Source organism: Meleagris gallopavo, chromosome 19 (genome assembly GCF_905368555.1).
Source record: "Meleagris gallopavo chromosome 19, MGAL_WU_HG_1.1, whole genome shotgun sequence".
NCBI lineage: Eukaryota > Metazoa > Chordata > Aves > Galliformes > Phasianidae > Meleagris > Meleagris gallopavo.
Genome location: NC_139422.1, coordinates 10037833 through 10048249, shown reverse-complemented (window position 1 = coordinate 10048249; position 10417 = coordinate 10037833). Strand labels below are relative to the sequence as shown.

Here is a 10417-nt window from a genome sequence, read left to right as displayed (position 1 = left end):
CTGTACCTACTTCTAACAAACTTGTGGGCATTTTGAGTGTGCGCTTGCTGTTACTGTTAAGTGAGTGTTTTGGAGTTTTCATAAGTTTGTACTTATTACAATTCAGACTCACGTGACAACTAATTAAGCTGCAAATAAAACTGGAATCAATTCCAGAAATTTATCAACTACCTCTGTTTTAAAAATCAGTTTTTAAAATCAGTTTTTTTGTTTAGTGTTTTCTTAGGCTAGGGTGGCATGCTCAGTATTTTAAGAAAACACACTACAACTTTTTCTTTACATTTTTAATAAAGTTATATATGAACAAGTTCTGGATTTGAAGTATTGTTTGAGTACTTAATTTGGTAAAAGTGAAATATTAAGTACTAGTACTAGACATGCATTCCTTTCATTCAGGCTTAAGAAAACATTACAAAGTTGACAGATAACATTTATTAAAACATGTTATACAAAAAGGGGGCATGAGACTCTTCTATAAGAAGAAAATATTGAACAGTAACATTAAATTAAAACCATGCTGTACAATTAAGACAGCAATATTTATAGACAAATCTATCCAACCTCTGCAATACAAGCGTAACGTCTCACAAAATATCAAGATATGCAGTTTTACTATTATAAATGACTTCTTAGAATAAAAACATATAGCTCATTAAGGAAGATTCACTTGACTTGCATAAGCGCTTATATTTCTGGAAGAAATATGGAATCCCATGAAGAACAAAACAAAACGAGAACAAAAAAAGAGCAGCAATCGACAGACACAGGCTTCAAGCAAAATTAGAACTTACAATTTAATCACATTAAAAATATACCATTTTGTTTTCCAGCATTTTCCCCTAGGGCATTGTCAGCTTACAGCTCATAGCTGAAGAGCTCTAGCTATCCAATTAAGCATTTAAATGATAAAAAATAAAAGCAACTTTCATATATTTTGAGAAATGTTCTAATTCTATTAAAGCAAAATACTCAGTATACTGCTATGGGCTCTCAGAATTCAGAGAAAGGTCACCTCACCTTTCAGCACAAAAGGGCTGAAATTACAAGGAGCGACTCCATTCTTTCAGACTCAACAGCACAGGGATTTCAGTGTTATTAGCCTTTGATCACTCTCCCTTGCTTTTTATACAGGACAAAGTTTCTTAAACAAACATCTCAGATGAATAAAAGGTAAAATAAAAAAATGTAATGGACAGTACCTTCTAGAGTCTACCTGCTCATCCATTAAATGAAGATACTTGCTGCATGCAACTTTGAAGGTGAGCTTAAAAAACAGTAACAAATCTACAACAGTGGTGTGTGAAATATCAACCTTCTCCCTCAAAAGGGTCAGATATACACCTAAAGGACATCCTAACTCTGCTGAGAGTTTTTGTATATTTTTTTGGAATGTCAGTTACATCGATTACGTGGTAATTAACAGCTTAGTATTGGAATGAAATGCAAATGAACATAGCTGTCATAGCAGATGATGTTCTTCCACTGACAGGACAATGAATGGCTTCACAATAATAGAAAATTTTGATAGCCTCCTATGTGTACAATAATTCTGGTTTTCAGAAGATATTCACCTTACTTCTGTGTATTTTTATATTGCTCATTTCTGCTGTTGACAGCAGTTTCAAGACCATATCATTAAAGTAATGAAGCTTATGGGGAGATGAATGAAATTTACCACATATGCATTTGGATACATATTGGTCACTTCCCTGCTGCTCACAGACAGGAAAAAAAAAAAAAAATCTCTTGAACAAATTCACTGCCCTAGCAGTGACTAACAGCTCAGAAAGCTGCATTTGCATTTCTCTCTTTACTGTGTACAGCTGTCCTGGGCATAAACTGCTGGGTTTCAGTGGGCTGCAAAGGTGGCACACGCGGCAACAGTCACAAATTGCCCTGTGCCTGTCAAAACAGTTTCTAGCTAGCACTGAAACTGATATAAACAGTCCATTACATGCCAAATCTTGAACCAGCACAGCACCTCTGCTGAAATGCATTTAAGAATAAGCAATAAATGCTAGCAAGGGGTACAAGGAATTAAAAAAGAAGATACTGTGGAGGAAACAAAGCTAGAAACATATGAGGAGAAACTGAGGAGATGCTCATGGAAGATGTGCAAAGGAGATACTGGTGACGTGTGAAGACCCACCCTCAGAACGTCGTATGGCGTTAGAGGAAAAACTGCTAGAGGAGAAGTTCCACAGGACTTCAACCAATGGATAAGCTGTGCTAGAGCGGGTACACCTCTGAAATAAATGAGCCCCAGGAGTGACCCAACCAAGAACAAGCACACCCCAGGAACGACTACAGTTCATGGATAAACCACACCAAGGGGGAGTGACACTGACAAGCCTGGCACAGAAGGGGCCGCCCACTAAGAAACAAGGATATATGTATCACCCCAACCTCCCATGCAAACTTTCACCTCACCAAGAGAATTGAAACAAAGTGATTTAGAGGAACTCCCAGTGAAAACAGGCAGAAATTAGATTAGGAAGCCAGAGAGGAAGAGAGGCGTCAGTTAAGGTGAGCTAAGGAAGGGAAAGTGTTTAACTTTTTGTTTTCTCAATACCTCCATCAGTGTTTAGAAGTCTGGTGAAGCACAGTAAATTAATCTCTGTAAAAGCATTCCAACTCAACTTCTTGCCCGTGGTAGACAAAAGTAACATTTTTACAAAAGTACCTCAAGCTTCACTTAAACACTCAACCCTCTCAATTAACTCTTGTAATAACCTTATCAATATTTTCCTTCAATCAGATGGTTTCATGTAAATTAACATGAGAAAGTCAAGTGTTAACAAAAAAAAAAAATCAGTGCAGCAACATTTGCTGGAGTTCCAGATGATGTCATATTACGGAGTAAAACAGTAACAGGCAAATATTTAAAAGATACTATTCATGCTGAATCACTAAAGGAGGATATGGTTCTACAATATGATCTACTGGACCTCTTATAAAAACATTTAAAGTGTCTCTCTCAGTACATTTTAAAGCTTTATTTTAAAGTAATCTAACTGCAAATAGGAGCAATTTTCAACTTCAAAACATCCCGTATAAAAGTCATTCCAATCTGGTAAAAAGAAACAGTTTTGCTGGCAGCTCTGTAAGGTGGTCTGGATTTAATGGTTATAATTTTTTGCTTGACCATGGTTCTCAGCCTGGTGCTTCTGACCAGTCTTTTATTGATTAAATGGGAAGTGACATCCTTCATCTTTTTATGCAACACTGAAGTGACAATTTGAAAGGGTTTGAGAACCAATGCAATATACAAGATCATTCTTCAAATGAGTATGAATATAACTTCCTCAAAAATGTGATGATGGTACTTGCAGAAATGATGCCCTTGTTGCAGAGTAAGGCCTTGAAGAATGGAAAATCGGGCCAATGACTGCAAGAACCCTTTCCTCTATACTTACGTAAACAGGCAAGCATCATAATTTTCTCAGTATTAAAAAAGACGGTGTTAGCAGTGTGGAAATAAACCATAAAGGGAATGTCATTTATAAGTTTAAAAAACATAATTATATATATATATTTTATACTTTTTAAATACAAAGTGCTTCTATACGTTAAGCAGGTTACAGTGTTAATGAGCAAATCCCTGTTTAGTTACCTTGATTACAAGGGTTATATATATGGCCACCATGGTATATTAGAGTTCAATTAAGTGCTAGGAATAGGAACTCCTTGATGCTGACCATTCATGCCCATTGCCAGCAATGGCTTCATGATATTTGGGAGTATGTTTTAAGAACATTCTTTGTGAAAAAATATCTGAATTGTTAGAAGATTTAGAGCCTCTTAAAAAACTGAAGTTTGTAAGTAGAATGCCAGAAAAGAAATGACAGCAATTACAACCCACCAAGTAATAAATCCCAGCTTGCACAACTCTGATGTTCAGCATACAGTTTGGTTGGATCTCAAGACAAGCTGTAACTAGGAGTTTAAAAAAGAATCCAAATTGGCATTACCTTCACATGATTTTGCTTCATCATACAGAGTCATCTGTTTGTTATCCTGCACATTCCAGATTTAATGCATTAACTGGGGCCAGACAGGTTTAGAAGCTTTTGAACATTTTAACTTTTTTCCTCACGTCACAGACAATGTGCTTGTATATCACTTCTTTCTATTCTAGGCATACTCTAAAGACTTTATATTTCAGTAAAGTACAGAGAAGGGTTATTGCTTTTGCATAGGAATGCACTATGCTTTCAACCCCAAAATCCTGTTGCCACCTTTGTAAGTGATGCACTCACTCTACTTGCAGAGCTGGCAGCATCTCTCAAAACTACAAACATTCCTCCATCTAGCTCCAAGAATGAGATCTTCATCCTAATGAAAAAGTGTCACTTTCTCTGTGAAAATCCAGACCTTGGACATGGGCATGTTACCATGTTCTGCAGCACGATTACTAGATCCAAACATCGTATTTCTGCATCTTCCCATCTTCCCCCACAAGCAACTTCACTTGAAGAGGTAAACAGATCTGGCTACTTAGGATCATATGTAACCAGTCACAGTAGTTCAGTACCAAGAATCTGTATCATAGTTCTTACTTCTTACTATTCAAAGAGTAAAGAACTAAGAATGATCAATGCCTAAATCATTTTCCTAAAGCATGTTTCTAAAACTAGATAAAACTAGATAAAAGTTCTCAAACAAGATTTTGTACCAATAAACATCAAGTCAATTTATGAAACTACAGAGTTTGGTACTTGCTACTGTAGTAAGTCACAAAAAAAAAAGTGAATATACAGTTAGATCTTAGATTTTAGGTATTTTGGGTAAGTTCCAAATATTACTTTTTTTTTTAAAAATAAGATATACTTATTATACACACTTCAATAGCTCTCATTGTGTAATAATCAAAATCAAGTCAAGACTCATATAGTATTAGGCCCTGGAAGAATAAACAAATTTGCATTAAATATAATTTAAAATTCACATAGTGCTCAACTATATTTAAGTGCTTTACAGACTCTCTGAAGAGAGACCAGCACAAAATTAAGCAACCATTTGTCTTACTGGAGATAGATTAAAAAAAAGTGGAAGAGAGACAAAGAAAAGCCAAACCACCTTTAACACAGTCTTTCATAAAGCACTGCAATAAGGAATAGTTAATAATGCAGGCTATTTAATGATGCACATTGAGTACGTTGGCAGTCTCTGGTCTAAAGTGAAATTCTACTTTTTTTCCCCTTAAAACATGAATCACAGAAATTTTATTAACAGACAATCCACATAGCCCAGTAGTTGTCCTAGTTCTCTTTAATAACCCCTGCCCCCCCGGTAGGGCTACTTGAATTCCCGCTTCATGTAAATACTTGCACAATTTGGGTCAATTTAGAGCTAGGTTTTACTGTCAATTTATAAGACTCAGAAAACAACAGGGCTTCTAAATACTGTTGTGATAGCAATTAATGTCACAAAGACCTTACAGAACACATTTTGTAAGCACCTTTCGGATTAACCATTTCCACTGCACACCCACCACCTGGAACAGTATTGTGGAAAATAAAACATTTGGTCTGCTCACACCAGCATAATCACTGAAACTTGTTTTTTGAGAATTTGAATTTCACAATAGCAAGTACCAGACACTATTTCAATAATTAGTTTATTTTTATTACTGTACTGAACAAATGTAAGCTCTAATGTCTCAGTTCATCTCAGTAGTACTCTGCTCAGCTTTAGAAGCTTGGTATGACTTGGTACAAGACGTCACATGCCGATGAAAACTGTCCCGCCACATAAATCTTTTCCCACAGATGTTACATTCATATGGTTTTATGCCTGTATGAATTTTCATATGGCCAACAAGATGGTGTTTCATTTTGAATTTCTTACCACAGACACCACACCCATAAGGTCGAAGACCAAGGTGCATACTCATATGCCGATCTCTCTGGCTTTTGTGTGTAAAGCTCTTACCACACTGACAAGGATAAAGCTTATCAGCATGCGAGAATCCAGTGAGGGATGTTTCCTCTTTAATTCCTGCAGCCATTTCAATGCCTTCACCATAGCCTGTTGCTATCATAAGATCTTGTCTGTGAGCACTTAAATTTCCATCTGCCCTTTCACCAGAAAATTCTTCCATAGAAGAGCCATAGAAGTCAACTTGCTCATCATAATTACTTTCATCTGCCTGTTCATCAAATTCTGCTTCCATCTTTTTATCAGCTATATGAAAGTCTTCAACACCCGAAGACTGGATTGAATGATCTGCCTGAATGGCATTCATGGATTCAGAAACTTGATGTTCATCATAGGGATTATCAACACCTTCACAGTCTTGTTCAAATCTTTCTGGTTTCACGTGGATCCACCGCTTGTGAGACATGATGCTGGGTTTGCTATATATAGGTCTGGTATATTGATATTCAGCACTATCACTAGTTCCTTCTTCACCATCCTGACTTGTCATTCCTGTACTAAGTCTATCGTGCTCTGTTGAAGAATTACTGGGGAGGTACTCATGTTCTGTCAGTTGACATGATAGCTCATCTTTAGAACTCTCTTCTTCATTTTCACCATCCCTCAGTTCCTGCACTTTGTGGAATTCTGTCTGCCCTCCAGATCCAAGTTCAAAGGTTTCAGCAAGGCCATTGTAACTACTACTGCTTGGGGACTGATGGTCACTGCCATGATTCATCTTCTGACAAAGAACTGTTGGGTTTCCCTCTAGCACTTCAGTGCATTTATCTACTACATGCCACATCTGAAGGAAACTTGCTGCTGTCAAGTAACTAACAATCTCTGGAGCAGGCATTACCAGCCGACCTGTGTAGGTAGACAGAAGAATGTTTTCAAATACTCTTGGATTCATCACATCTGGCAGGACTATTCGCCTACTATTTTTTAGGAGAACCTGATCACAGAAGTAAGGTGAACTAGCTGCAAGAACAGCTTTATGGGCTCTGAAGAGGTGGCCCTGAACTACAATGGACACATCACATAATTGTCCTTGCTGGCGCTGCTGATTTAACTTCTGCAAAATGGTGCTAGAAAAATCTGGAAATTCCACTCGGAAAGAACTTGATCCAGACTCCATTTCATTACAAATTTAGTGTTTTGCTGGAAGAAAGCAAACAACAGAAGATCAGAAATTCTGCTTAGTAAAGTATTAATCTCTCTGTTTCCTTATAAACTCACATGGAAATCACTCCAATATTTTCTGGAACATGCGTCACTGCTATATTTCTATTTCCCCCTGCCGACTCTTCCTCCATGATTTCAACTTTGTCTTTCCTGAAAGTTGTACTAAGGACACAAATTGCTATGCCAGCATATTTAGCTGTGCTTTTTCTATAAGACAACTTGCCCACTACAGCAGGAGCTACAGAGAGATATACCTTGTATATTTGTAATAATTCAACAATTGTACACCAGAAGCTCAGCTAGTAATTCAGATATTAATGTTTACACTTCTATGACTCAGATGTCAATCACAAAGTTGAAAATTATTTAATAATAACACTCTTTAAAATTCAATTTTTCAATTTGATGTGTAAATTGAAGATAACAGAATTCCAAAAGAGCTATGAAGTAGAAAGCAGTTCTTCCCGTGAAGATGCTTCTCGTAAGTAGGAGAGAGAGAAAGTTTTAACAGATAGACCTGCACATCTAAGAAAGAATACTAATTAATAGGCAGAGAGCACACATGTACAGGATTTAAAAGTGCATGTACATGGTACAAAAATAGAACAAGCATTACAAGCAGTACTCTGAAATTGAAGTGATTCCATGGAAACATGGAATTCAGAGGATATGATTATGAAACTCTGTTACAGAGTCTGTACAGTAACTACAGTAGTTATATTATATACTGTATATAATAAATTCATATAAATTGTATATAATAAATGTATAATCTATATAACTATGCAACCAGCTATAGAAAAATTTATTAGATGCACTGCATTCACGTGCTGGAACATTGGCACAATGGTATGACTACTAAGTGCAAGAAAAACAGCAGTGTGTACCTACAAAATACTGTCTACACAGGAGTGATTATGTAAATCAACATTTAATCAACAGTCAATCATTACATAATCCCTCCCTGACTGATCAGATGTTTTCCAGCTCATACTGTTAACATCTTTCCTCCACTCTCCCAAAGCCTCACTGTTCCTTCTTTAAAGTTCCAAAGCTAGAAAAGGATGACAACATATAGAGCACAGGTAAAAACAGATAATTCGCCATTAACTTAGATCAAGATGAATAAGATTACTGTAGAAGAGAGAGCATGGGCACCAAAACTGTCAAGAAACACATGCTGAAACTCCTCAAACACTGAGGTGAGCATTGTCTACAGAACTGTGAAGACTATACTTTCAAATGCCTTTTTTTTTTTTTTTTTTAATTAGAAGTATGGCATCAACGTGATTCTCTTACATAGATCTCTGAAGAAAACAGATTGGAAAGAATAGCTTCTTATTATGGAAATCATTTAAAACAGTAAATAGTGATAGCAATATATTCAAAAGTAAAAAGGTACCATTCTTGACCAGTTTCCTTCTTTCTCCAAACCTTACACAAATTTCCCCCTGCCCTGAAAAAAAACCAACTTCCACTAAGGAGGAAGACAACCAAATGACTAAGAATTCTGTAACTCAGCACTGAAACTGCCTGTATTCAGCAACATTAACATTTTCATGAATTGTCACTGCTTTACTGGTTGAAGCAATGATTCAACTGAAGAGTTGTTTACCCACTACCTCAAAATTCTCAGCTAAAATATGAAAATTAGTTTAGAGAACTCCTTTCCTACAATGACTGCCTCACATAAACATTCTGCTGAGACAATTACCATGTTGTATTAAGTGAAAAGAAGCTTAAAATGTGCAAATGATACTGTCTGCAAGTTCAACTGTTAATTCTGCATTCAACTTTGGTTAAAACACTTGACAACATTATGGCAGTACTTCAGACACTTATATGCATTACGTGTCATGAAATGCTTATTTTTAAAATTACTTTTAAAAAAATGCAGGCACATTCTTTCTTTACCTCTTTTCAGAGTATTCTCAGATTTAAGATTCTACTTTTTCATACTCACCTAAAAAAAAAAAAAGCAAAATTAACTATTTAGGAAATATATTGCCTCAATTTAAAGAGAGATCACTATAATTCCTGCTTGTCTAAGCTGCCAGGTATCAGCAAGTACCTGGCATGGTTATCCACCAGAGAAACATAGTAAAGCCATACACTTCAAAAATGCTTCTTTTTTTTTTTCCTCTGGAAATTTAAATTTCTCCTTCTACAGGATCTGTTACTGCATTTTTTCTTTATTTTTGCTCATTAAAAAAAAGTTTTTCTAGCGCAGTTCATAGGAAATGCTTCATTTCCACACTGCGATACTGAAACGCAGGGCACGTATCATCTGCTTAAAAATAAAATCATTTTGTAAACAACCAGCGTACGGTAACATCAGCCCTCCGTCAAGCTTTCGAAGGAATCCCTTTCATTTCCTACGCCCACCGGGGCGCCTCACAGCATTCAGGTACCCGCAGGGACGCGGGGGCGTTACGGGCACAGCCGCAACCCAACGGCAGCTCATCGCCGCCGAGAAAAGGACCGGGAGCGGGACGGGCCCAGGAGCCGCCTCACGGCTCCCTGAGAGAGCGCTTCCGCGACAGAGAGGCAGACGCCGCGCGAGGCGGCAGCAGCGGCGTGAAGCTGGGGGAGGGCGACAGGGCAGAGAAGGCCTCACGCGCCGCCAGAGCCCTCAGCCTCGCGGCTTCCCGCGGCCTGTGCTCGGATAGCCTCTCACCTGGGGGCCGCAGAGTCTCTTTCATAGTGGGCCACGACCTCAGCTTCAGCGCTCAACGCGGCCGACACGGCTCAACCAGCCTGGACGGCCCCGGAAACAACGCTTCCCCGTGAAAGACTTCCGCATCCTGGTCACCTGACGGCCCGAGAACGGCTCTTCCGCTTCCCGCCTGCCCTCAAGGCGGCGGGGCGGGGCGGGGCGGGGCGGGGCGGGGCGGGGCGGGGCGGGGCGGGGCGGGGCGGGGCGGGGCGGGGCGGGGATCCGATCCGATCCGATCCGATCCGCTTCCCCGATTGCGGTGCCTGCTGAGCGCCGCGGGCGGCCGAATGCCGGCTGTGTGTGGGTCGAGTGTGCTGCGCGCTGCTGGGCCGCAGTGGTACCTGACTAAAGGACCTTCCCCTCCGCTCCGCTCCGCGAAGTTCCTCGGTCTCTTTGTGTGCACCTCCTTAGGATCTCCTCAGTACTTCTTCCCTGGTTTTCCCCAAGTCTTTGAAAATGAAGGGTGGTGCTCACCAACCCGAGGGACATCTCAGCAAGACAGACCTCTGAAACAGCGAGCTCTGTTGGAATTTTTTAGTGAAATTTGAACTTGCCTAAAAAAAGTCAAGTGGCAAAAATGGGTATTGTTATAAGTAG

At 38.9% G+C, this 10417-nt stretch overlaps 1 protein-coding gene across 2 annotated transcripts; it reads right to left on the bottom strand.

The window, feature by feature from the left end:
* Positions 1-269: 269 nt before the first annotated feature.
* On the bottom strand, positions 270-9939 carry ZBTB43 (zinc finger and BTB domain containing 43). 2 transcript variants are annotated; one of them, XM_085239707.1, is made up of 3 exons: positions 9782-9931; positions 9019-9067; positions 270-7080 (listed from the first exon to the last, which is right to left on the bottom strand). In XM_085239707.1, the coding sequence occupies exon 3, from the start codon at positions 7055-7057 to the stop codon at positions 5663-5665; it is 1395 nt and encodes a 464-aa protein (XP_085095833.1). In that variant the 5' UTR covers positions 7058-7080; positions 9019-9067; positions 9782-9931; the 3' UTR covers positions 270-5662. The 2 variants fall into 2 exon arrangements, with proteins under 2 accessions (XP_085095833.1, XP_085095832.1); XM_085239706.1 differs by lacking the exon at positions 9019-9067 and having other exon boundaries at positions 9782-9939.
* Positions 9940-10417: the final 478 nt, after the last annotated feature.

Excerpts from the sequence above, each read along its gene's own strand:
- ZBTB43 (XM_085239706.1), bottom strand. The coding sequence starts at position 7,057 with ATGGAGTCTGGATCAAGTTCTTTCCGAGTGGAATTTCCAGATTTTTCT.